Genomic DNA, 27,016 nt, shown 5'->3' with positions numbered 1-27,016 from the left:
CCATTACATCTCTTTTGGAGAGTAGGCGGTGTATATAGATTAGGTAAGGGCAGCATTGGACTGGACCATTGATATCCCCATGTTCAAATAGCCAAGTGATACCCACTGTTGAGAGTCAAATGCAAACACAGCCTGGATACTGCAGAGTGCCCAAGGAGAGTTTGTGCTTTCGTGGCAGGTGGAGAGCGAATGGGAGAAAATATAAGAAGAAACTTCAGAACGTCGTGAAATGTTATTTCAATCACATTTACTTTATTTTTAACTGTGTTACAACTAACAGATATCCAGTACCCCTGACAATCCCCTCATATAACTTTGGCAGTACCGAAAACCTCCCCAAGGAGGAAAACACCATGAAAAAGATATAAAAACAGTATCAGTTCTCAAATACTTTAACCCCTTTTTAAATTGTTCAGCAAAATGTTTTTTGAAATTTTGCCACGAGTCACTGCGTGTGAGAGTGTTGGGGAAGGTGTCTCATGGTTACTGTTTGGAGTGTAATTAGAAGCTAGCTCTGTTGGAATTCGTTTGCAATGGCGAGGAGGGACAGGGGATGGGGGTGGGGGTTCATTAGTGTGTAGAAACTGGAAGAGTTACGCGGTATCGGAAAAGTGAGTCATCAGGAATCCCTTGTTCAGTAAGTGAAGCTTCCTCCTGGAGCCTTCGAGAGTTAAAGAATATAATCTCCCGGACACGATCATCAGCGAAACCCAGGAGGAAGAAAATAGCGTTAAAAATGGTGTTCGTTTCCTTCAAACGCTTTCGTTAGTTACAAAAGTATCAAAACGGGTGGCACACAAAAAAAAAGGATGTTTGATTCTTTAGTCAAGAATTATCCATCTGGGTAACAAGGAACCTGATCGCTATAGGATTGGCCACGTGCGGAGCGGGGCACCGTGAGGATGAACGTGTTGGGCAAGTAATGGCCGGAGTGAGGGAGGGGGATGGTGGGGACAGCTGGAGGTCCCGAATTCACAGGATCACGGAATTGTTACAGCACAGAAGGGAGCCATTCGGCCCATTGTGTCTGCGTTGGCTCTTCGAACGAGCAATGCACTTAGTGCCATTTCCCCGTCTTCGCCCCGTAACCCGGCACATTCTTCCTTTTCAGATAATAATCCAATTCCCTTCTGAATAGCTCAATTGAACCTGCTTCCACCACCCTCTCAGGCAGCGCACTCCAGACCTTAACCACTCTCTGCGTTAAAAAGTTTCTCCTCATGTCGCCATTGCTTCTTTTGCCAATTATTTTGAATTTGTGCCCTCTGCTTCTCAATCCTTCTGCCGATGGGAACAGTTTCTCCCTATCCCTGTCATGTGATAAAGCTTCCTGGAATATGGCCACATGGAATTGACAATTCTAATTGGAAGTTAAAGAACGTCGCTCATTGCCATCAGGGTCAGGAGCTGAGACCCCATTTTAACTAAAACTAACCGTGTGACAATTGTCTCTTCTCATTTCCAACATAGGAACAGGAGGGGACCATTCAGCCCCTCGAGTCTGTCCCACCATCCAGGGAGATCATGGCTGATCAGTGACCTAACTCCATATACCCGTCTTTGCCCCATATCTCTTAATACCTTGGGTTAACAAAACTCTATAAATCTCAGATTTAAAATTAACAATTGATTTTGCATCAATTGCTGTTTTCCGAAGTGAGTTCCAAATTTCTACCCTTTGCATTGCTGAACGGTCCAGCAATCACTTTTGACTGTGCCCCCGAGCCCTAGACTCCCTCTATATTTCTCAGTATCTGCCTTAACTGCTCCACTTCATATCTTGAGAACTTTGATCAAATCACCCCTTAATCTTCTAAATTCCAGGGAATACAATCCTAGTTTGTGCAATCGCTCCTCGTGATTTAACCCTTGGAGTTCAAATCCAAGTGGAGGTTCCACTTGCTCCTTCACTTACTGCTCCTCTCTCAGTGCTACACCTACTCACCATTTTTCTGCTACTGCTTCTAGCTCTGCTGGAGATGCTGGTCCTCACACCCAATCTCCATTCTCCCTCTTCAAAGTCTCCATTCTGATACATCCTGTCCATTCTGATTATGACCCTAGACACTGGCTAAACGTGCTCACAATTTGAGATGATTAGCAGACTGAAGCAAACCCATGTCAATGAAAATAACCATGTTTAGTTTGGCTTGTTTCAGTCTGATTTGTGAACAGCTCTCAAATTGAGCCTGAACATGATGGACCTAGAACAGTTGTTTAAGAAAACAAGTGTAGCTGAACTGGTGAAGTGTTTAAGGTTAGTTGGAGCACTAAACTTTGCAAGAATATCCAAATACAGCAATGCAAGGAAGAGAGGTGCAGAGCTGTGGACTATCAAATCATCGCACGGGCTGACTCAGTCTCATCCTGCTGACTTGATACAAAGCATCACGAGAATGGGATATTGCCAAGGCAGCCAAAGAGAAGCTGGGATGGTCATTCCACTGTAGCTCCAATGGGAAACCAGGAAAATAGGGCCACCATCTCTGGCTGGAGACACTCCTGGAGGTTTGGTCACATGACATTCTGACCATATGGCTTTCTGACCATGTGGTGTCCGACCATGTGACATCTGATCACATGACCAAATATTTATACACTTCCCTTTGATATGAAGTTTTAGTCTGTACTAATGGCCACATGTGGTGAAGTATCTCATGGTCTAACAGTCCTCAGCCGAAGGACTTTACTCCTCCTTTCCTCTTGTTTCTTACAACAAGTTTCCTTGGATTCCGCTTCCCATTCATCCACCAGTGGAAATAGTCTTTCTCCGTTTACCCACAATAAGGCCTGGAGGTTCCACTTGCTCCTTCACTGACTGCTCCTCTCTCAGTGCTACACCTACTCACCATTTTTCTGCTACTGCTTCTAGCTCTGCTGGAGATGCTGGTCCTCACACCCATTCTCCCTCTTCAAAGTCTCCACTCCCCAGTCTCCCCTAGCCCCCATTATAAAATCTCCCAAAGCCCCCAGTTCCCAGTCTCCTTCTCCTCTGAGCCCCCATTCAGTCTCCTTCTCCACTTAGCTCCCATTCCCTAGTCTCCATTGCCCAGTCTCCCTCTTCCCTGAACTCCCAATCCCTAGTTTGTCCCCGAGTCCCTATTTCCTACTCTCTGTTTCCACAGTCTGATTTCAGATTCACGTTGCCCCTTGGCTGGTGATGGCTTTGAGCAGGAGCTGGGTGATGAGCACTGTAGGAAAGGTTAGAAAATGATTCAGTTTAAAATGAATACGGTTTAACCTGCTTCTGCCTCCCATTGCTGGGGTAACAGTTGGTCTTTATGTACCATGCCTCACAGATCAGTGTCTACTGTGAACCTGGGCATAGAGCAGTGGGAAATTTAAATCACTGATTGCCCAGGCTAGAGGCAGTGCTTCAGATAGGAACCCCTGATTCTGGGAAACTCCTGGTCATTCCCGGAGGATTGGGAACCCTACATGAAAACTCCATAATAATAAATTTATGCCATTTGTTGGCCTTGTGGTACCTTCTGGTTTCGAGACAATAAATCATGCTCATAGTCACAAAAGTTTTCCTTTGTGTGCGGAAATGGTTCCCGTCAATCCACTCCTAAATTAGCTTAGTTTCTCTGCACAAAATTACCCACAATTTGGCACAAGAAATTCTTCCAAGGGAGAAAGACACCGGAAGATAAATTGAGGTGACCATTTTACAATCACCATGTCTAAACCTCCATTTTCCGAGCCCCCCCAATTCTCAGATTAACAAGGTAATTGGACAAGAACAGTACTCCACAATGCATTCAGAACCTGTTGACCATACCAATGGAGGCATTGGAGTCTCCCCAAGTTTTTATGGTGGATGTTGTGGCATTTTTGTGAAAAAAAAGACAACGTCAGCAACAATATTAATCTTGATGGCGATTTTATCCTTACCCACATACTGGAAACAGAGGGGATTGGATGCACAGAAACACAGGAAAAGGAGGAGGCCACTTAGCCCCCTGAACCTATTCCATCATTCAATAAGATCATGACTGATCTGTGACCTAACTCTATATTGCCCCATACCCCTTAATACCCCTCATTAACAAAAATCGATCAATCTCAGATTTAAAATTAACAATTGATCTAGCATTAAATGCCATTTGCAGAAGAGAGTTCCAAACTTCCACCACCCACTGTGTGTAGAATTGCTTCCCAGTTTCACTCCTGAAAGGTCTGGCTTTGATTCTTAAACTAAAAACCTTAGACTCCCCAACAAGTGAAAAGTGACAGAGTTTCTCTCTATCTACACCCTATCGTGAGAACTTTGATCAGGTCACCTCTTAACCTTCTAAATTTCAGGAAATACAATCCTAGTCTGTGCAATCTCTCCTTGTGATTTGACCCTTAGAGTCCAGGTATCATTCTGGTAATCTATACTGCACTCTCTCCAAGACCAATATCTCCAAAGCCCAGGACCACACACACTGCTCCAGGTGTGATCTAACCAGGGGCTTTGTATAACTGAAACATGACTTCTATTCCTTGTATTCTGCCTCTCTAGATATAAAGGCCAACATTCTATTTATCTTTCTCGTCATTTTCTGTACCTGTTCACAACATTTTAATGATCTATGTACCTGGACCCCCAAGTCTCTTTGGACCTCCATTGCTTCTAGCTTTTCACCGCTTTGAAAGTAATGCTGGCTTTACAGCTCGCCTGATTTTCCTCCCTGTCGAAGTTAATGGAGGATAACGTTAAGTGGGATGTAAAACCAGCTTTGCACCCGGTGGGAATCCTGCCAGGTGAGTTAGGTTAAAATTACCCCACCAATGAATTAGGAAGCCATGCAGCAGTCAGCCGGGGTGTGCACTATTTTTATCTGTAATGTGCGGCCTAATCGTTGCTGCTCAATTAAAACATGCACAATTAACATCCCTAGTTAAAATTCAGCACACTATTATGATACAGCGATGGTGTGAAGCTTGTGCTCACGTTGGGCGCTGCCATGTTTTAGCATTACAACCTGCGCACGGTTTGGAGATATGACGGCATGCACGACGAAGCTAGCACGGTTTCACGGCACAGCAGAATCATCTCAGCGCTCATGTTTAATGTGAAGAGGCATGGGTTGAACACGGAGACGAATCGTTAATATCCCACGAAGCACGAAGACCAACAGTTCTTGCCAGAGGCAAATCATCATCAGCCTCAACCTTTTCTCATTGTTCCTGCCGATTGTTTAGTGCTGCCTGCAAAAATGGAAATATGATTGGAGCAAAAAAAAAAACGTGCATGAACTTGAATCTCAACGCCAGGAATCTTAACTCTGAGTAATTCAGTTTACATTAGTTTTCCTGCTTCTTCCACTCTGCTTTCTGATCTCTCAGGCTTAGCATCATTGGTCTCCTTTGGTTACAGGAAGGAATGAACAAGATTGTATTGATATAGCACCTTTCACATCAAGCTCCTACAAATTGCAACAGTGGCCAGACTGTTTGCTAGTGATGTTGTTTGAGGGACAAAGGTTGGCCCAGGTTGCTGGGGAGCAATTCCCTGCTATTCATTGAACTAGTGCCCCTAGGATCTTTAAAGTCTACCTGATAGGGTAGACAGGGTCTTGCTTTAACATCCCATCCAGTAAACACACCTCTGGCAACGCAGCACTCCCTCAGGACTGCAGTGGGAGGGTCAGCCTAGGTTTTGTGCTCAAGACTCTAAAGTGGGTCTTGAACCCACAAACTTTCTGACTCAGAGGTGAGAGTGATGCTCACTGAGCCACAGCTGACACTATGAGCTATAGTTGGGTCTGACAGAAATCCTTACTTTCCATCTTCTTCCTGATTGCCTTCGCCATCTGTTTTTCCTTCCTCTTCGGTTTTCTGATCTTCAGACTGGTGATCTTGTTTCTTTTTCCTCCTCACACACTTCACAATCACTAAGATCAGAATGATGACAGCCAGAAACCCCCCGACCGATGCTCCTATAATCACGGCGACCGTGGAGTCACGTTCAGGGGGAACTGAAAGAGAAACATCACATGATGCAGAGTAGTGTCCTTCATGTACAGAGGGAGTCCTGTTCTAAATGTATACTTTTGGAGAAAAAAAACTGAACATAGGAACAATAGACATTATATTAAATGTTTAAATATGGGCATTTTGTCCGCAGCAGTATGTCAGTTGGGAATGCCATCACTGTGACCCCTCACAGTGACAGTTTGTGATAAATTATGGTATGTTCCATGCTGCAGAATGGACCTACCCCAGAAATGGAGTTGAGGTCAATGTTTCCTCTATGGATGCACGGGTGCACAGCAAACCAGAATGTTCCAATCTGCTGCTTGAAAGGTAATGTACATGTGCACCCATGCAAAAAATTTAACATACAAACATACAAATTAGGAGCAGGAGTAGGCCCCACTTGGCCCCTCGAGCCTGCTCCACCATTCAATGAGATCGTGGCTGACCATGGCAACCTCAACTCCACATTGCCACCTACCCCACCCCCCCAACTTATCAAGAATCTATCTAGCTCTGTCTTAAAAATATTCAAAGACTCTTCTTCCACCGCCTTCTGAGGCAGAGAGTTCCAAAGACTCACTACCCTCTGAGAGGAAAAAAATTCACCTCACCTCTGTCATAGAACTATAGAACCATGGAAAAGTTATGGTGCAGAAAGAAGCTATTCAGCCTATCATGTCTGTGCTGGCCAGAAAGATGAAAAAGAAACTAGCCGCTCATTTTAATCCCACTTTCCAGCACCAGGTCTGTAGCCTTGCAGGTTTGAGCATTTCAGGTGCAGACTCAGGTCCCTTTTAAATGAATTGAGTGTTTCAGCCTCAGTGAATTCCAGACGCCCACTGCCCTCTGGGTAAAAATGTCCCCTCTAACCCTTCTGCCAATCACCTTAAATCTATGCCACCTAGTAATTGACCCCTCAGCTTGGGGAAACAAGTCTTTCCTGTCTACCCTATCTAGGCCACTCATAATTTTGTACACCTCAATTAGGTCACTCCTTAGCCTCCTGTGTTCTGAGGAAAACAACCCTAGCCTATCCAATCTCTCCTCATAGCTGCAATTTTCAAGCCCTGGCAACATTCTTGCAAATCTCCTTTGCACTCTCTCCAGAGCAATTATGTTCTTCCTATAATGTAGTGACCAGAACTGTACACAAAGTTCCAACTGTGGCCTAACCAGCATTTTATATAGTTCCATCATTACATCCCAGCTTTTGTATTCAATACCTCTTCCAATAAAGGAAAGCATTCCATATGCTTTCTTGACCACCTTATCCACCTGTCCCGCCACCTTCAGGGACCTGTGGACATGCACTCCAAGGTCTCTCACTTCCTCAACCCCTCTCAATAACTTCCCGTTTATTGAGTATTCTCTTGCTTCGTTTGTCCTCCCCAAAATGCATTACCTCATACTTTTCCGGTCCTAAATGGGAGACCCCTTGTTTTTAAACAGTGACCCCTAGTTCTGGATTCTCCCACAAGAGGAAACATCCTCTCCACATCCACCCTATCAAGACCCTCAGGATCTTATATGTTTCAATCAAGTTGCCTCTCACTCTTCTAAACTCCAGTGGATACAAACCCAGCCTGTGCAGCCTTTCCTCATTAGACAACCATCTAATTCCAGGTATTAATCTGGTGAACCTTCTCTGAACTGCTTCTAATGCATTTATAACCATCCTTAAATAAGGAGACCAATACTGTACACAGTACTTCAGATGTGGTCTCACCAATGCCCTGTATAACTGAAGCATAACTTCCCTACTTTAGTTTTCAACAGTACCACGCATTGAAATGAAAAGGCTGTGCGCAGCGAAAAAGAGAGTGAATATTGAAGCTGGGGCCACATGTCACCTTGCATTTAGCATAATAAAATGTCCCAAAATGCTTCATAGGAACATAGGACTTGGGAGCAGGAGTAGGCCATTTGGCCCTTTGAACCTGCTCCACTATTCATTAAGGTCATGGCTGATCTGGTTGTGGTCTCAACTCCACTTTCCTGTCTGCCCCCCATGACCCTTGACTCTCTTGTCTATCAAAAATCTGTCTAACTCACCCTTGAGCCTCCACTGCTCTCTGAGGAAGAAAACTGTCACTCAAAATTTGATACCAAGGCACATAAGGAGATATTAGGACAGATGATCAAAAGCTTGGTCAAAGAGGTAGATATTAAGCAATGTCCTAAAGAAGGAGGAGAAGGTAGAGATGTTTAGGGAGGGAATTCCAGAGCTTAGGGCCTAGGCAGCTAAAGGCACGGCCACCAATGGTGGAGTGAAGGAAATCAGGAATGAAAAAGTCCAGAATTGGAGGGGTGCAGAGATCTCAGGGATAGAGGAGGTTGCAGAAAGAGGGGGAGATATAAAAACAAGGATGAGAATTTTAAACTGAGGGTATTACCAGACCAGGAACCAGTGCAGGTCAATGAACATGGGAGTGGTAGATGAAAGGGACTTGGGGCGGAATTTTCCCAAATTTACACAAAAAAAACGTTTTACCCACCGGCCGCGATGGGGGTTTTTCACGCCATGTCATCCCAGACCCTCCTCATTATTTATGCATTCCCGAGAAACACGCCGTTTCCATGGTGAAGTGGGCTCTCATTCGCCCGCCCACTATCACCCCACCGCTGCATCATGCCAGGCGCCATGTTTAAAATCCAGGGTTCATTGCTTCCAGCCCACCACTGCTGCACGGAGGACATGGCCCAGAAACTGAAGACGATTGCAGCCCCCAGGTTCAGCGATGTGTCCCTCAAACGATTTTGGATGCCGTGGAGCCCTGCTGGGATGTCCTCTACCCCCACTCTGGCTGCAGGATGGGCAGCAACAGCACTAACATGGCTTGGGAGGTGGTGGCAGCAGCGGTCAGCGCCAACGCTCTGCAAAAGAGGACAGCCACCCAGTGTCGCAAGAGGATGAATGATCCCCTCTGTTCCTTCAAGGTAATTCACTCATCTCTTCACTCAACTCACAAACTCACAAACCCATCACACATCCACAGGGCCCTCACTCACTGCCAGTTCAAGGGACATCACCATTCACTCTCTCACACTCACTGTCATTGTCCCCATCCCATCCATGGGACCATTCACCACCCACACAGGCCAGGCATGCTTACCATCTGGCCCGGCAGGCGTCCTGCTTACGCTTTCTCTATCTCTAGTTATGCAGGACAAGCTGGCACATAACAAGACAGAGAGATTGCAGGCTGGTGGAGGAATGCCCAAAATCAAGGTCCTCACGGACTTTAAAAACAGAGCCATCCAGCTGGCCGGAGAGGATCTGGACCGACCCTGTGCTGACGGTGAGGTCGGCGGTGCTCAACCAAGTGAGGATCCAGCGGTGCAACATCCATCAGACAACCATGCTGTGCGTGATATGTCCTGTTTCATAGGCCACTGTCATGCACTAATTATCTCCCCTTGCTTCCGCAGGCACACCTGGGAAACAGCCGACGGAGTCAACGACCCAGGGCCTCCAATCAAACCCCGAAGAAACTGCTGAAGAGGAATCTGAAGGCACCCTCCTTGAAGTCCCGTCATAACGCTCACCCACACCCTCCACCAGTGCAGAGACACACATCTCGGTGGGACCTAGCTTTAGAATAGCCTCGGGATCACAATCTGGTGAGCACATCACAGTGTCTGATCCACAGTAGGCAGAAGCAGGGACTTCCCCAGGTGTCTGGCACTCGAGGACTGCTGGAGGCCAGAAATGTGCTGAGTCCGAGTCAGATGATGAGCCTCTGGACTCAGTGATGTCTCAGTTGCTGGAGCTGCAAAGGCAAGCTCAGGAACATCAGGAAGGGATGTCCGCTGCACTCCTCAGATTGCAAGGCACGATGGAGGAGTCCATCCACCTTCAGGCTGAGGTGATAGCGCCGGCATTGCAACGCACTGAGGTCAACAGTGGCAGGACGGCGGCCGCCATGGAGACCTTGGTTCAGGATGTCGCTACTGCACTGCTGCATGGGCTTAACTCCATCACTGATGTCATGGTTGGCCTCCAACAGTGTGTACGCGAGAGGGGTGCAGGGAAGCTCGATCTCACTCCAGCTACCCCTGCTCCTTAAGGAGCCAGCCTGGAGCCCCTGGGCACCCACAGGGAGGAGGATCCTCAGGTACAAACTCTGGGCCCATCCATTCAAGTGACTCCAGGAGTGTCCGGCCCATCCGATTCCCCTCTTCCTGTGACCTCAGCAGCTCCAGCTCCACAGGCCAAGGAGGGTGCCACTGCCACACAGCAGGACCCCGAAAGCAGGCCGAGGCCCTCCAAGTCTTGGCCCTCCAGAGGACGCCCGCCAAAATCATCAGAGACAGGGTGTCATAGTCAGCAGGCTGCCTCCACCTCCTCCGTGGGTGTCCAGGGAGCGCCAAGACGTAGCGGCAGGGTTAGGAAAGTTAAGGAGAATTAGTTACACAGCGTGGGCACGGGTGTTAATCACTTATACATACTGTTCACTATTGTCAATAAACTCCCAAGAATGTCTCCCTGCCTCTGGTTCCTTGTTCTGATAAACAGTGTTTGTGTCACTCAGATGTGAAACCTTTCTGCACAAGATAAAGGCAGGTGTCTCAGTCCAGGGCCTCTTCCCTGTGTTCTGTGCAGCCTTCAGATCACAGTGATAGTCCGGCCTCACACTCCCTGGACACATTACTGATGCCTGTACCTCAGTGGTGCTTGTCATTGCTGCCAGAATGTAGTGGGCAGGCGTCAGAGAGTTCTCACGTTCTCTCTGTGTGCTCTCTGCACCTTTATGGAGGGGGTGGCTCCCATATCTTCAGCATCTGTGACCACTGAAGCTGTGCTCCAACTCCTAAAGGGTTCAGGTGCTGAAGGCAGACAAAGCATCAGATGCTTCTAAAGTTTTATGGCTCCGTCTCTGTGATATGACCCTGATCGCGGAGCGCAAGCAAGCTGCCCTCGGCCAGACAGGAGTCAGACATTCTGAGGCTATGTGAAGATTTATGGAGTGTCCTCAATGCAGGTTGTCATCATCCTCCTGCAATCGAGCGACTATTAGGGCCTCCACTGCATCTCCATGACAGGAGCATTCTCACAGGAGGGTATTCACGCTGCCGTAAGCCAGATTGGAGTCAAACGTTCACATCTGCGATGTGAGGAGCTTTGGGGTCACCTCACTGCATGTCATCATCATCCTCCACAAATCTGGCAGCTATGAGGTCCTCCCGTGTGTGCCTGCCTCATCTAGTCAGTGTGAGGGCCTCATTCCTGTCATCGCCGCCTCCAATGACCCCCTCACCCTCATCAGTGTCTTCCTCATCAGATGAGTCATGCAGCTCCTCCGTCTCCTCCTCAGCCAGCTCCTCTTCCCGTTGCAGCGCCAGGTTGTAAAGGGTGCAGCAGATGATGATGATGTGTGACACCCTCTGTGGACTGTATTGCAGGGCTCCACCAGACCGGTCCAGGCACCGGAACCTCATCTTCAGCATCCCGATGGTCTGCTCCACCAAGTTGTGAGTTGCTGCACGAGCCTCATTATAGCGTCGCTCTGCTGCAGTTTGAGGCTGCCGCACAGGTGTCATCAGCCACGGCCTCTGTGGGTAGCCCTTGTCCTCAACGAGCCATCCCTGCAGCTTGTATGGACACTGGAAGACCGACTGAGGATGTAGGAGTCGTGCACACTCCCTGGAAACCGTGCGCACACCTGCAGGATGTGTTTCTGGTGGTTGCACACCAGCTGCACATTCAGCAAATGGAAGTCCTTACAGTTGATGTGGTCCATCGTGTGTTGTGACGGAGATCTGAGCACCACATGAGTGCAATCTATTGCACCCTACACCTGTGGGAAACCCAAGATCTGGGCGAATCCAATCGCTCTTGCATCCTGGCTGTCCTGGTCCCGGGTGAAATGCACAAAGCTGTGTGTCCTCCCAAAGATGGCCTCATCGATGCATTTGTGGATGGAGGCTCGAGAGATCCCACAGGGGTCACTTGTGGAGCCGTGAAAGGAGCCACTGCATAGAAATTGAGCGCCGCTGTCACTTTCACAGCCACTGGCAGTGGATGCCCTCCATATCCCCATTGCGCCAAATCCTGCAGCAGGTGGCAGATGTGAGTGACCAGTTCCCTAGACATGTGCAGTCTCTGAGACACTGGTTCTCGGTCATCACAGGAATGAAAGGTGGTCTCTATGGACCCTGGGTGTTATTAGGCACTGAATAGCGACAGCTCACTGTGGCTCTTTGGCGGCGTGTACAGGAGCCCGAGCTGCCCCTTCTTCCTGAGGTTGCTGCTCCTGCCTCTGCGCAGCCAGGAGCCTCAGTCACTCTCTCCTCCATCGTCTCCGCATTCTGTAGGCCATCAGGCACACAGCTAGTTCACCAGGCTCCATGATCCTGATGTACTCCTGCAGGATGAGAGAGAGAGAGGCACGTGGCTAGCATGGGTGTACTAGGAACCTGTCCCGGTTAAGTGTGATGGCACCTTAACGCTTCCTGGAGAGTGCTGGTCACCACCTGGCTGGTGCCACTTAGTGCGCTGCATGGCTGCCCTGTCAGCTGCAACCTTAGGGGTGACTGGTCCAAACCGGGCTGCTGACATTGCAAGAGGCTGTGATCCCCTCCAGCAGTGACTGCTGCATGGCCAGATTTAGCGAGGAGATTGTACAACATGTGCAGTCCAACTGCTCTGCAGTCCACTCATGTGCTCATGAATTTTCAGTCTGTACTGGGGGGGCGGGGGTTGGGGTGGGGAGGGAGCTCTGCAGAACTTGGTGGCACTTTGATACCTCTGAGTTTCTTGAGTGGGCAGATCAGATAGGAGCCCGCCCCCAGTCATATCAATGTGGCTGCACCTGAACTGTCTCAGTTGCAGAGGAATAATCACTTTCTACAGGTTTCCCGAATGCGAGGTCACTTCCCTCGCCCACCCTAACCCCCCAACCCTGAATGTTTGTGCGCTACATTCAACGGCAAGGTTGAACTTGCCCCCCGCCCCGCTCCCCATCACCCTCAAAAGTCACCTCAAAGGCAGGGCTGCACTTGCCCCCTGATCCCCCTCCCTGTCGGACAGGGTGTCGGGCAGGGTGGCACTTAACCCCCACCCCGGCGTCCCTGAAGCCTGCAAAGCAACAGGCAACCCCGGCGAGCTCTACAGAACGTTGCCGTTCACTCACCTCCAGTTCGCCCAAAGTGAAGGCCTCCAAGTGCACATCGCCTTTGTGCTGTTGTGAAACACTCCGGCGTGCTTTCCTGCCAACGTGGACGGACGATCCAGTGGGGGGGTTGCTGAGCCTGGCGGGATGGCCTGATAATGATTGGTTGATGTGTCACAATGAGGTTCCCGATGACCGATGGCGGGAAACGTGTCCCGCTGTCGGCGGGCTGAGCGGACAATCGCCACCTGCCTTCCCGCTGTTGTGAAACTGATCATGTCGTACTGTCCGCTCACGCCACCTGTCACGCCCGCCGCCAGCGGGCATGGAAAATTCCGCCCTTGGTGTGTTAGGATACAGGCAGCAGCCCTTTTGGATGAACTCAAGTTTATGGCGGGTGGAAGTTTGGAGGCTGGCTAGGAGAGCCTTGAAACACAAGGTGGAGCCCGTTTCATCCTGCAGCCCTCAAAAAGAGACCTTCTTCCTATCAGTCAGGGAGTGATGCAGGCTCCAACCCTAGAGGCAATTTCCTCATCTTCCTGCCAAACGTCGCCTGTGCTGTTTCATGGAGGCATTATAGACAACTCAATCTTGGCTGAGGTAGAATGTTCAAATTTGTTTTAATTTTCTTTATCTCTTCAAGAATCATTTAATCAAATATAAAATGGCACTAAATCCATATTTGGTTTTGACAGGTCCGTGGTGGGGCGGGAGAAGACCAATTACAGGATACAAAGGAACAGAAATAGCGGCAAACAGAGAGAAAATGCAATGGAAAATCATAGACAGGGGCTGGGCAGGCATGCCAAAGATTGGAGATAAAGTGATTGAGACAACAACGTTATTTTACAATACCTTCTGTGACCACTCTCAGGTAGATTAATCCCCATCCGTTGTGTCTGTCAGGAGGGTTTAACACAGAACAGTTGTAAAAGCCTTCATCACTGAGCTGGATGTCGTGAATAGTGACCGAGACGTCGTTCTTTTTGAGGTTCCCTGACCACTCCACCCTGCCTGAAAAGCGGTCATTTCTGGGGATGATGACCTTGCGCCGGAACTGGGCAAACTACAGGGAAAGGAAAAGAGAGAAAGGTAAATGTTTGTGTTGGGGGGGTTTGTTAAACTCGTCGATTCTTCTTTTTCTAACCCAACACCTGCCTGACCTCATCCAAAACTCTGCTACCCGTACCCTAACTCGCACCAACTCCTGTTCGCCCACCGCGCCTGTGCCCCTGGGCATTGCATTGGCTGCCAGTGAGGCAAGAGGAATTCTCATCCTTATTTTCAAATTCCTCCACAGCCTCACACTTCCTATCTCTGTAATCTCCTCCAGCCCTACAATCTTCCGAGATCTCTGTGCTCCTTCAATTCTGGCCTATTGAACATTCCCAAATTTAATTACATTGTCACTGATGACTGTGTTTCCAGCTCCTGAGGCCTTAACCTCTGGAATTCCCTCTCCACCTGCAACTCTTTTAAGACACTGCTTAAAACCTACCTGTTTGACCAAGCTTTTGGTCACCTGTCCTAATATTGCCTTATGTGGCTCAGTGCTAAATTTTGTTTGATAACCCTCCTGTCAAATGTCCTGTGGCGTTTCCCTATGTTAAAGGCGCTACGTAAATGCAAACTGTTGTTTCTGACAGACAAGTTATGGTCTGCTCTAAGATCTGTCAATGACGCTGTGTAGCTAGCTACTAAGATGACCATAGACCCCACCCCCCTTCATTTGTCCAATTGCATCAAGCCCTCCATGCTGGGCCACCCCATCGCCGTACAGTTTAAACAGCCTGAATTCAACATGCTGCTATGTTGCTCGCAGTCAACAACAAGAACTTGCATTTATATAGCTTCAAGGTAGTAAACACTACCCAATGCGCTTTGCAGGGGCATTATCAAGGCAAAGTTGATCCCAAGGTAAAGAAGGAGATATTAGGGCTGATAATGAAAAACTTGGACGGAAAGGTTTTAAAGAGTGTCTGAAAGGAGGAGAGAGTGGTTGAAGGGCAGAGGTGTGGGGGGGAGTTCCACAGCTAAGGGCCTAGGCAAGACCATTGGTGATCTGAAAGGAGTACGGAGTGCACAAGAGGCCTGAATTGGAAGAGCGCAGAAATGCTGGAAGCATTGTCAAAATCAGAAGGGATGGAGGGATTTGCACACTAGGATGAGAATTTTAAAACTGAGGAGCTGCTGGACCAGGAACCATTTTAAGTCAGTGAGCACGGAGGTAGAGAGTGAATGGGAGTTATAAAACTGTTGCATCAGCTGAAGTTTACAGGAGGTGGAATGTGTGAGGTTAGCAGTAACAAAGGCATGAATAAGAATTTCAGCAGCAGCTTTTTTATCCACTGACTGGATCTGGGCATCACTGCCCAGACCAGCATTTATTGCCCATCCCTAATTGCCCTTGAGAACTGAGTGGCTAGCTAGGCCATCTAAGAGTCAACCACATTGCTTATAGGTCTGTAGTCAGACCAGGTAAGGACAGCAGATTTCCTTCCCTAAAGGACATTAGTGGATCAAATGGGCTTTGATGACAATCAATCCACAGTCATCATTAGGTTTATTCCAGATTTTTTTAATTGAATTCAAATTCCACCATCTGCCGTGGTGGGATTCAAACCCAGGTCCCCGGAGCATTACCCTGGGTCTCTGGATTACTGGCCCAATGACAATACCACTATGCCACCATCTCCCCTTGATATCACCTGGATTGAATTGAATTGGCTGAAGACTGGCATCTGTGATGCTGAGGACCTCTGGTGGAGGCTGAGATGGATCAACCACTCAGCACTTCTGGCTGAAAATTATTGCGAATGCTTCAGCCTCATCTTTTGCACTGATGTGCTGGGCTCCCCCGTCATTGAGGATGGGAGTATTTGTGCAGCCTCCTCCTCCAGTGAGTTGTTTAATTGTCCACCGCCATTCACAACTGGATGTGGCAGGACTGCAGAGCTTAGATCTGATCCGTTGGTTGTGAAATCGTTTAGTTCTGTCTATCATTTGCTGCTTATGCTGTTTGGAATGCAAGTAGTCCTGTGTTGTAGCTTCACCAGGCTGATGCCTCATTTTTAGGTATGCCTGGTGCTGCTCCTGGCATGCCCTCCTGCACTCTTCATTGAACCAGGGTTGATCCCCTAGCTTGATGGTAATGGTAGAGTGGGGGATATGGCGGGCCATGAGGTTACAGATTGTTGTTGAGTACAATTCTGCTGCTGATGGCCCACAGTGCCTCATGGTTGCCCAGTCTTGCGTTGCTAGATCTGTTCAAAATCTATCTCATTTGGCACGGTGGTAGTGCCACACAACACGATGGGGGGCATCCTCAATGTGAAGACAGGACTTCGTCTCCACAATGACTGTGCGGTGGTCACTCCTACCGATACTGTCACGGACAGATGCATCTGCGGCAGGCAGGTTGGTGAGGATGAGGTCAAGTATATTTTTCCCCCTTATTGGTTCCCTCACCACCTGCCACAGACCCAGTCCTTTAGGACTCGGCCAGCTTGGTCTGTAGTGGTGCTACCGAGCCACTCTTGGTGATAGACATTGAAGTCCCCCAACCAGAGTACATTCTGTGCCCTTGCCACCCTCAGTGCTTCCTCCAAGTGATGTTCAACACAGAGCAGGGGGGGGTGGTGTGGGTTGGGGGTGTGGTACGTGGTAATCAGCCGGAGTTTTCCTTGCTCATGTTTGACCTGATGAGCTTAAACAGGGGAGGAGATGAATGATGCAATGGAGGTGGAAGTAGGTATTTTTTGCAATGGAGGATATGGGGCTCAGGGTCACAAAGGACAATGGGGTTGTCAACAGTCTGGTTCAGCCTCAGGCCAGAGGTGGCCAGAGGGAGAGTTGCAGCCAATGACAGGGGAACAGAGTTTCTGGCGAAGGATGAAGACTGGTTTGGATTTGTGGGCAATAACTTCGCTCTTTCCAATGCTGTTTCGAGAAAAAGTTTGGCTCATTCGTCACTGGATGTCGGATAAGAAGTCTGACAAATCAGTGGCTGAGAGAGGTGGTGCTGAGGCAGAGCTCCGTGTTGCCAGCATAAACATGGAACCTAATGTTGTGTTTCTGGATGATGTCGCCAAGGGAAAGCATGTAGATAACAACAGGAGGGGGACAAAGATAGATCCTTGTGAGATTCCAGAGGAAATGCTGCAAGAGCAGGAGGAGAAACCATTGCAGGAGAGACTTTGGCTGTGGTTAGATACAGTTATAGAGCTGAACCTGTGGAGAGCAGTCCCACACAACTGGGTGACGGAGGACAGATGTGGTCAAAGGCTGCAGATAGGTGGAGAAAGAGGAGGAGGATAGTTTACCATGATCAGAGTAATGTTGGATATCATTTGTGGCTTTGATATGGACTGATTCAGTGTTGTGTCAGAAACCCAATCAGAGAGATTCATGCACGGAATTACATAAAGATGGGCAGGGATTTGGGAGGTGCCAACACCTTCAATGACTTTGGAGAGAAAAGGGAGGTTAGAGATGGGTGGTAGTTTGCAAAGAGACACTCTTCCAAAAAGAAACATCTTGCACCTCCCAATTAAATCATGAAGCAAAAAGCAAAACACTTACCAGATCTTCAGTGCAGTTGTCACATTCAAAATAGGTCCAATTTAAAGAGAAACGCTTTTCATTGACATCATAGCAAGAGTTGAAGGTGCAGGTCAGTTTGGCTGATGTACCATTCAGCTTGATGATGTACGGTGAGACCATAACTTCCATACTGGAACCAAGGTGGACTAAAAAGATTGGGGAAAGTGTGGGAAAGACACTGTCAGGAACCAAAGCATTGAAAATGTCAGATGGCCTGTTCCACAACTATAAAATAAGGACACTTTTCTCAGTCCTGAGAAAGGAATTTGAGATCCAAGCTAGTTAATGATGAGGTGTGCGTGTCCTTTCAAATTTGGAGGTGTAAAAATGTAAGTATCTTAATTAAACCTAGTCTTAAAATCTGACCCTGAAGCCCAGGCCACCAAGACGCACATCTCCTGGATCTTTAAGGAGAATAGAGACCAACAAAGACATGCTTTACCCTCTCAATATGTGCTCTAAACAACACTGTCAGGGATGATCGTATCCACCTGCCCCTCCCCAATACAGGGGAGACTGAGGGTGAAACCTCCCTCTTTACAAAAAGTCACCAAGCTGACACCCCCCCGGGTCAAAGGTAGTCCCCATGGTAGGAAAACAACTTGTATTTATATGGTGCCTTTAATGTAGTAAAACATTCGGAGGTTGCTTCACAGGAGTGATTATCAAACAAAACTGAGCTGCATAGGGAAATTATTAGGACAAGCGAACTAAAGCTTAGCTGTCAAGGTAGCTTTTAAGAAGCACCTTTAAAAGTGGAGGGAGAGTTTTAGCAAGGCCAACTTGTTCAAAAGGGTTCTGTTGATAAGACCGCCCTCCTTCAGCAGGGTCCTGATAACAGAACTCCCCATTGATAAGCTGCTTCGATGGTACATCCTTCTCTTCAACTGCCCAACCTGCACCAGCTTCAGTGCTGCTGTCATCATGCAGTTGTGCCTTTACCCTCTGCAGCTTTATTTGCATATTGCTGTGCTTTAAGGATCTGTAAAAAAAAAAAATCTATATTTCCAAACACTGCATCAATCAGGGGGCGATGCAGCTGGACTCGAGTGCTGACTCTGCAAGACTCTTATTGAATAATACTAAGTTGGGCCTATCCCAGGGGATGCTGCAAAGGAGCAGGATTCCATTCCAAAAAAAAACATGAAAAGGAATCGCGTCCTGTCTGTCGGCGTGTGCTGGTTAATTTGCAACACTCCAATAAACAGAGCTTCAGAAAGGATCTTTCTTTCCTCCCGGAGAAGTTAGAAAGAGGTTCCTGACTTCCTCGATGCTCAGTTACCCTAAAGATAGTAAAAGATTACAAGACTTTTGGATGAACTGGAATCACGCCATCTGTGAAGGTTATTGTTAAGAAGTAAGAACGTCCTGAATCAGCCGGGTGTTGGAGCTGTGAATTCTCATCACGCCGCCCTGGTACAAAAATCTTTTGGCTAGCCCATGGAGGAAAGTTGGCGCCCTTAAACGTCTCGGGTAATGGTCTAACCACATCTGGCAGCATGGAGCTGGCCTAGCGTTAGGACCAATTGTGTTTATTTTCCATGAAAGCACACGGGCACTTTCAACATCACCGATCCCAAGAGTCAATGGGCAAAGAGGAAGCCAGCTCAACACGACCGAATGAGATACGCCAAAGTATAAAATCACATCGCTCGCCTCAATCTGTGGTGACTGGACCAAGAGGAATGAGTTAAAAATGGTGAATCAGAAATCCTTCTTCCCAGAAATCTACACTGAAAGCCAGCTGACTTCATCTTGCTCTTTCTCCTGCCTGCTCCATTTCAGCCACAGTGAGAAACTAAAGCAAGTTGAAAGAATTAATTTCTTACTTTCCTATCTGGTTAAATGAAGTGACAGGAGAAGTTGCTTGGCTAAGGTAAGTAGAGGAATATCAATGAAAGGGTTAACAAATCGTTTGGTCTTGTTGCAGTAATCTATTGATCGACAATCGGCATGCAAGGTCTCCCACTGGCATTTGCTCATTCATCTGTTTCACAGATTCCCTGACAGAGAGACGCATTCCAGAGGCTTCAGTATAAAATCTAGGCTGACTGTATCTTACCCCGTGCTGTACCTATCCTGGGAGTGTTTGATAGGGACAGTGTAGAGGGAGCTTTACTCTGTATCTAACCCCGTGCTGTACCTGTCCTGGGAGTGTTTGATGGGGGACGGTGCAGAGGGAGCTTTACTCTGTATGTAACCCCGTGCTATACCTGTCCTGGGAGTGTTTGATGGGGACGGTGTAGAGGGAGCTTTACTCTGTATCTAACCCCGTGCTGTACCTGTCCTGGGAGTGTTTGATGGGGACAGTGTAGAGGGAGCTTTACTCTGTGTCTAACCCCGTGCTGTACCTGCGCTGGGAGTGTTTGATGGGGACAGTGTAGAGGGAGCTTTATTCTGTGTCTAACCCCGTGCTGTACCTGCCCTGGGAGTGTTTGATGGGGACAGTGTAAAGGGAGCTTTACTCTGTATCTAACCCCGTGCTGTACTTGTCCTGGGAGCGTTCAATGGGGACAGTGTAGAGGGAGATTTAATCTGTATCTAACCCCGTGCTGTACCTGTCCTGAGGATGTTTGATGAGCTTCGAGGGAGCTTTACGCTGTATCTAACATAGTATAACAATATATTCAAAGCACAGAAATGGTCCAGGGTTAGGGCGCTGCTCAAGCCAGTGTTTCTGCTCCAGAGCAGCCGCCTTCCATCCTGCTTCATCTAATGCAATCAGCATATCCTTCTGTTCTTTTCTCCCTCAACTGTTTGTCGAGATTCCTCTTAAATGTATCTCATACTATTCATCTCATCACTCCCTGTGGTAGCGAGTTCCACATTCTCATCAATCTCTGGCTAAAGAAGTTTCTCCTGAATTTCCTCTTGGATTTATTTGTGACTGTTGTATACTGATGGCCCTTGGTTCTGATCTCCCCCACAGGTGGAAATATCTTCTCTATGTCGATCCTATCAATCCTTTCATCATTTTAAAGACCCCTAACTCTTCCCTGGGAAGATTTGATGGGGATTTAAATCTGTTTTCATCCAGTGAAAATCTTTCCTTTAAATTTAAAACTCTCAATTCCCAAGTAGATACTGTCCAATAGAATGGTGGATATAGATTTAGATATATAGATTTAGATTTATATATAGATTTATATATATATGGATTTAATAGTAGCCTTCAAAAAGGGAATTGGATAAACCTGAAGGGGAATAAACAATGCAAGGATATGGGGAAAGAAAGGGCATTGGGACTAACTAGATTGTTCTTTGACACGGCTGACCGAATGACCTCCTTCTGTGCTGTTCTATTCTATCATTCTATTGGATGGTGCAGATGGAGCTTTATTCTATATCTAACCTTACCGTGTCTTCAATGGAAGTGTGTCACGGGGCAAATGTTGAGGGAGCTTTACTTTAACTAACTTCAGCTGGGGGGCAAAGAGGGAGTGAGGGAGTGTGAGTGGAGTGGAGGGGGTAGAATGCGTGAGACTTAAGGATGAAGTGAGTGGTGGTATAAAATGGAGGGAGTGAGCCTGGGGGAAGGAGTGAGCAAGTGTTGGAGATGGAGCAAGGGAGGGTAAGTGGTTGTGGGATGAAGTGAGCCTGGGAAGGGAGGGAATGAGTGTGGGTGAGGGAGCGAGGGAGGGTGTGAGAGTGTGGTTGGGGTTTTTTTTTGTTATTCATTCATGGGATGTGTGGCTTAGACTAGCATTTGTTGCCTATCCCTAATTGCCTTTGAGAAGGTGGTGGTGAGGCCCCTTCCTGAACCGCTGCAGTCCATGGGGTGTAGGTACACCCACAGTGCTGCTAGGAAGGGAGTTCCAGGATTTTCACCCTGTGACAGTGAAGGAACGGCGATATATTTCCAAGTCAGGATGGTGAGTGACTTGGAGGGGAACTTCCAGGTGGTGGTGTTCCCATGTGTCCGCTGCCATTGTCCTTCTAGATGGTAGTGATCGTGGGTTTGGAAGGTGCTGCCTAAGGAACCTTGGTGAATTCCTGCAGTGCATCTTGGATGGAGGGAGTGCGAGTTTAGGGAGGAGAGAGGCGGTGTCACTGGGCTAGTAATCCCATGGTCCAGGGTAATGTTCTTGGCACACAGGTTCAAATCCCACCATGGCAACTGGTGGAATTTAAACTCAATTAATTTTAAAAAAAATCTGGAATTGAAAGGTAGTCTCAATAATAGTCATGAAACTATCATTGAGTGCCATAAATATCCATGTGGTTCACTAATCTCCAGAAGGAAATTTGCTGTCCTTACTTGGTCTGGTTTATGTGAACTTCAGCAATGTGGAATTAAGGCTGGGTGGCCCTGCCAGCAACGCCCACATTACCAGGAACAAATCAAGAAAACAGCAGGGCCCCATGTGTCTCTGTAACTGGGTAAACAATCACTCAATTCTTTTGTTGTTACTAATTTTTGCGAATGATGAAATGAGGTCTAGCACCTTGTCTAAAACATCTACACTGACAAGTTGATTCCCTCTTCTCCAGTCCAGCTTTTCATGGGGCCACAGGAAATACCCACCTTCCAGTGCCTCATTCAAATAGACACACTCGTGTGTGAGAATGGATAATGAGTGGCAACAGGAAATTCCACTGTTGGGGGTATCACCAAGCTAGATCCCATCTTGAAGCAAAGCCTTTCAGTAGGAGAGGGTTCAGTGGATCCAGGGTTGACCTTTCACCTTCATTAATGTAGAAGTGCCGAGGTCATTTGTTGCTGCCCCAACTGTGCCACATCAGCCAATCAAACAATTCCAAAGGGGTTAGATACAGAGTAAAGTGCTGACCTACACTGGCTCAAAAATACTTCAAGTTTAAACTTCTCACCCATGTGTTGAAATCCCTCCATGGCCTCTCTTTCTCTGTAACTTCCTTTAGCCCCTTAACTCTCCAAGATATCTGTTTTCCTTCAACTCTGGCCTCTTGTGCAGATCCAATTTTTGTTGATGACCGTGACTTCAGCTGCCTGGATCCTAAGCTCTGGAATACCCTCCCTACACCTCCCCATCTCTCTGCTCTTTCAAGAAGCTTAAAATCTACTGCTTTGACCAACCTGTCCTAACATCTTCACCTTTGGTTTGGTGTCAATATTATTGAATAAACTCCTGTGATGTTTTACTAGAGGCTATATAAATGCAAATTGTTGCTGCTAGATGCAAGAAAATGTGCCACAGGTTTTCCCTGAGGTATACTGTCATTCAGTAGCTCAATCAACAAGGATGCTGGTGTAGAGTTGAAGAACGTCACAGTTTCCGACCTCTGTTGTAAGTGACCCGAGCAGTGTGGTGTCAGTGAAGAAGATTAGAGCAGGTTCTATCCCCTCATGGGGCGGTGAGTGTATGCAACAGACTGGCAGAGAAATTGTGGGTCAGAGGGATATCATCAGAAAGGAAATGGATCATCATTGGCTGAGGGTTCCAGAGATATCAATGGATCAGGTTAAGTTCTGGGAAGGGAGTTATTGAGGGTTAGAGAGATATCGATAGATCAGATTACCCCCAGGAAGGGAGTGAATGACTAATATTGACCCGTTTGAACTGTGGAAAGAGTTGTGATTGATCGCTAAATGCCTAATTTGGATATTGCTGAAAAGAGACATGTTGTCGAAGCTTTTCGCCTGGCACTCATCAGGACAAACACAAGAAGGCCAAATTTCAAATTATCATAACAATTTATACCTCAGGAGAAAAGGATGCTGATTGGTTGGCAAGTCAACAGTGATTGGCCTAATTAGGAGCATAGTGAACTTATAGTTCCCTGTTGCTTTCTCCATGGCAATGCTTTGGCCAATCCATGACGACTTGCCAACCAATCAGCACCCTTTTCTCTTGCAGCATACATTGTTGTGATTGTCTGAAATTTGACGTTCCTACGTTTGTCCTGATGAGTCCAAGATGAAAAGTTTGACAGCATGTCTCTTTTTTTCAGCCTGATTCGAGCTCTGTACTACCAAGCCACTGTTTAAAGGCCTAATTTTTATTCCGCATTTTCTGCATTCTTGAAAGATTTACCAATCAGAACTGCAATTGAGAAAATATTCTACTCCCATAATTAATACAAAAGCTAATATGCTCTACTGAAAATAGCAACTTGGATTCATTTTCTCATTGGATTATTGAATTATTAAAATTTGCGATATGGATCATAGTCAATGTACAATTCTGTTGTAACTTTTTATTTAGATCCTCTTCTAAAAAATTAAACTTAATCAGCATTTCTTGCCCGTAGCAAGTGGTGGTGGGCCTTTTTCTTGAGTAGCTGAGCTCCTCGTGAAGATGACATTCCCACAATGGAGATTATTCAACCTTAAACGTAACTCATGTCCATTTCAAACTCAGTGTATCATAATTGGAGCCACATAATTCAGAGCTGCAACTACTCATCCAGTCCATCAGATGGGGTTAGTATTAACTTCTGGGATTCTGTATTTATATAGTGTCTTTCACAGCCTCAGGATGTCCCAAAGTGCTTTATCACCAATAAAGTACGTTTGAGGTCCAATTACTGTTGCGGTGAATGGTAGCCAATTTGCACACAGCAATGCGGTAATGACCTGATAATCTATTTTACTGGTGTTCATTGAGTGATAAATAATGGCCAGGACAGTGGGAGAACACCCCTGCTCTTTTTCAAAATAGTTCAATGGGATCTTTACATTCACCTGAAGGGCAGACAGGGCCACTGTTTAACATCTCATTCAAACTAACACTGTAACACTGCAGCACTCCCTCAGTATCGCAGTAGAGCATCAGCCTGGATTATGTGGTCAAGTCTCTGGAGTGGGACTTGAACCCACAATCTTCTGACCCAGAGGCAAGAGAGTGCTACTAGGCTGACATGTGAGAATGAATGATATTCAGCGTAACTAGGTTATCATGTTGTTATGGAGCCAGATTTTTCACATAGGATTGTTAAAGATCTATTATTTATATCTACATTTTTATATTGCTTCAGAATTTAGACTTTAATGTTTAATGCACTTATAAGACCATGTAGGCTGATTTGGGTTCGTTTAGTCAAGTCACTGGGTCACATTTGTTGGGGGTAAATCGCAGTGGGTAATTTTGTAGACTAACTAACTGATCAGTGTCTTAAAGGAAGGAAATGAGGTAGAGAGGCAGAAAGGTTTAGGGAGTGAATTCCAGAGTTTAACGCCCAGGCAACTGGAGGCACAGACACCAAAGTTGGAGCGATGAAAACTGGTGTGTGCAATAGGTCAGAATTGGGGAAGCACAGAAATCTCAGAGGGTTGTGGTGCTGGAGGTGATTACAGAGATAGGGAAGATTTAATTGGGGTGTTCAAGGTGAAGAGAGGTTTTAACAGGGCAAGTACTGAGACACTGTTTCCACTGGCAGGAGGGTCAGTGACCAGATTTATGACAATTAGTGAAATAACTAGAGGAGAGATGAGGATAACTATTTTATGAAGGGACTTGTCATCTGGAACGTGCTGCCTGAAAAGGTGGTGAACAGTTTTAACAGCAGCTTTCAAATGGGGATTGCAAAGATACTTAAAAAGAATAAGAAATCAGGGTTATGTGAAAAGAGCAGGAGAGTTGAAGTAATTGGATAGTTCTTTCAAAGAGCCAGCATAGGTGAGATGGGTTGAATGGCCTTCTTCTGTGCTGTAAGATTCTACGATAACCATTCAGTATCAGATTAGTGTTTTTGGTCTCCATTCTCCTATGTTTCTCATTCTTTGATCATACTCCACATGGCTGCTAGATTTGTGATATTTCTGCTCCCACTCTCACTCCCTCTAGCAAGGCCCAATATATTGACAGATTTTCACTTGGGCCACAGTTACCGTATACTTTCAATGCCATGGACCTTCCCCATGGAGCTCTACATCAGTTTCCGATCGCTGGGGTGGATCAGGTGTGATCCTTCCACAGGAGAACAGCCACCGTCCAAAATAATAGATTGGCAAGCATAGTGAGGCTCTTTACAGGCTGCCAAACACAGTGTTGCCTCTAGAAATCTTGCCCTGGTTGCCCCTCTTCCTTGTTTATATCACAAGGCCTTTCTCCTCTGGACCAATTCTGAGGAAGGCTCTCAATCCGATGCATTAACTCGCCTTTCTCCTCTCTCCTTCTCTCTGTGCAGACATTGACCAGATCTTGGGTGTGTTTCCAGCAATTTTCACATTTTAATTTCAGATTTTCACCGATAGGAATTCATTTTTTAAAAAAAAAATTACCCCATTGAGAATTCTATCTAGTCACACAATCATTCCCCCCCACCACCACCCACCCCACAAACTCCTATTCCGGAGAGAATATTAATTAAGGGAAAACAAACAATGAAAACTGGGGGGGATTCCTTTGAACAAAAGCTGGCTGGAGCACAATGTACGTTTCCCTGAGGAAGACGTGTGAAGATTTGTGACAAGGGTAAAGCACAGCTGATGAAGAGGACATTTTGACACACCCAGTAAGCAGGCTGGGAGAGAGCAAGCACTCCATTTCACCCTGTAAGATGTGTGTGTGTGTGTGTGTGTGTATATATTAATATATAATAAAAAAATAAACAATCTGCGTGAGTTGGTTCACATCAGTGAGAGAACACGAAGTCCACAAAACCTGTCTTGACAAATATCAGTCGGTGTTAAAAAAAAAACAATAACATAAATACAGTGGGAACAGACAATAGGAAGCTGGTTAGAAATTCCCATTTATACAGCAGGGTCCTTCACACACTCAATAATCCAATATGAGATCAGGTCTTTTCTTTATTATTTTCCCTGTAAAATGAACGAAAAATGTGGCAAGCTCTGCATTTTGGCAGGTTCATCCTCATTACAGCCTCACCACCCCCCCCCTCCCCTCCTCTCTCCCTCTCTCTCTCTCCCTCCTCCCCCCCCCCCCTACCCCCACTAAACCTTTGTTTTCCTTCCAACGAAAAATCTGGTGTTGAGAAAAAAGACAAATGCAACTTACCCCAGCCACTGGACAGCAGCATCAGCCCGAGTAAGGCGGAGTGTGGGCGAGGAAGAACCGGTCTGACATGAAGTTTCATTGCGAATTTCCCCGGGAGAAAAAAAAGGAAAGGGGAGGGGGTGTGGGTGGTGGGTGGGGGGGTGGCAGGAAGGAGGTTGTCGGTGAGGATGGGAGGTCCAGAACTCTCCCAGGGCTTGGCAAAGGCGGACCGAAGCGAGGTCTAATATGGCTGGAACTGCGAGTACCGGAATGGAAAGGGGCTCATTCTCTGTGCTTTGGAGAAGCTGGGCGGACTGGGGTGAGTATATCATTAGTCAGAAATGAATTTACTGCCACTTGGAGGGTGGGGGTAAAAAAATATTAACCACAATAGAGAGCAAATCACCAGAA

The 27,016-nt window shown here is 46.9% G+C and overlaps 1 protein-coding gene across 4 annotated transcripts; it reads right to left on the bottom strand.

Annotated features, from left to right (window-relative positions):
• Nucleotides 1-241: 241 nt before the first annotated feature.
• On the bottom strand, nt 242-26,720 carry scn2b (sodium channel, voltage-gated, type II, beta). Of its 4 annotated transcripts, none has more exons than XR_013573896.1 (6): nt 26,627-26,720; nt 17,664-17,830; nt 13,938-14,148; nt 5,774-5,969; nt 2,037-5,199; nt 242-1,898 (listed from the first exon to the last, which is right to left on the bottom strand). XR_013573896.1 is itself a non-coding variant. In XM_078533035.1 (5 exons), the coding sequence occupies exons 1-5, from the start codon at nt 26,703-26,705 to the stop codon at nt 5,190-5,192; spliced, it is 663 nt and encodes a 220-aa protein (XP_078389161.1). In that variant the 5' UTR covers nt 26,706-26,720; the 3' UTR covers nt 2,031-5,189. The 4 variants fall into 4 exon arrangements, 2 of the variants coding, with proteins under 2 accessions (XP_078389161.1, XP_078389162.1); XR_013573897.1 differs by lacking the exon at nt 242-1,898 and adding an exon at nt 1,983-2,000 and having other exon boundaries at nt 2,898-5,199; XM_078533035.1 differs by lacking the exon at nt 242-1,898 and having other exon boundaries at nt 2,031-5,199.
• Between the last annotated feature and the right edge of the window lie 296 nt (nt 26,721-27,016).

This window comes from Cetorhinus maximus, chromosome 2 (genome assembly GCF_964194155.1).
Source record: "Cetorhinus maximus chromosome 2, sCetMax3.hap1.1, whole genome shotgun sequence".
In the NCBI taxonomy this organism is placed as follows: Eukaryota; Metazoa; Chordata; class Chondrichthyes; order Lamniformes; family Cetorhinidae; genus Cetorhinus; species Cetorhinus maximus.
Note: the sequence above shows the minus strand (reverse complement) of the source record. Positions and strands in the feature narration are given on the sequence as shown.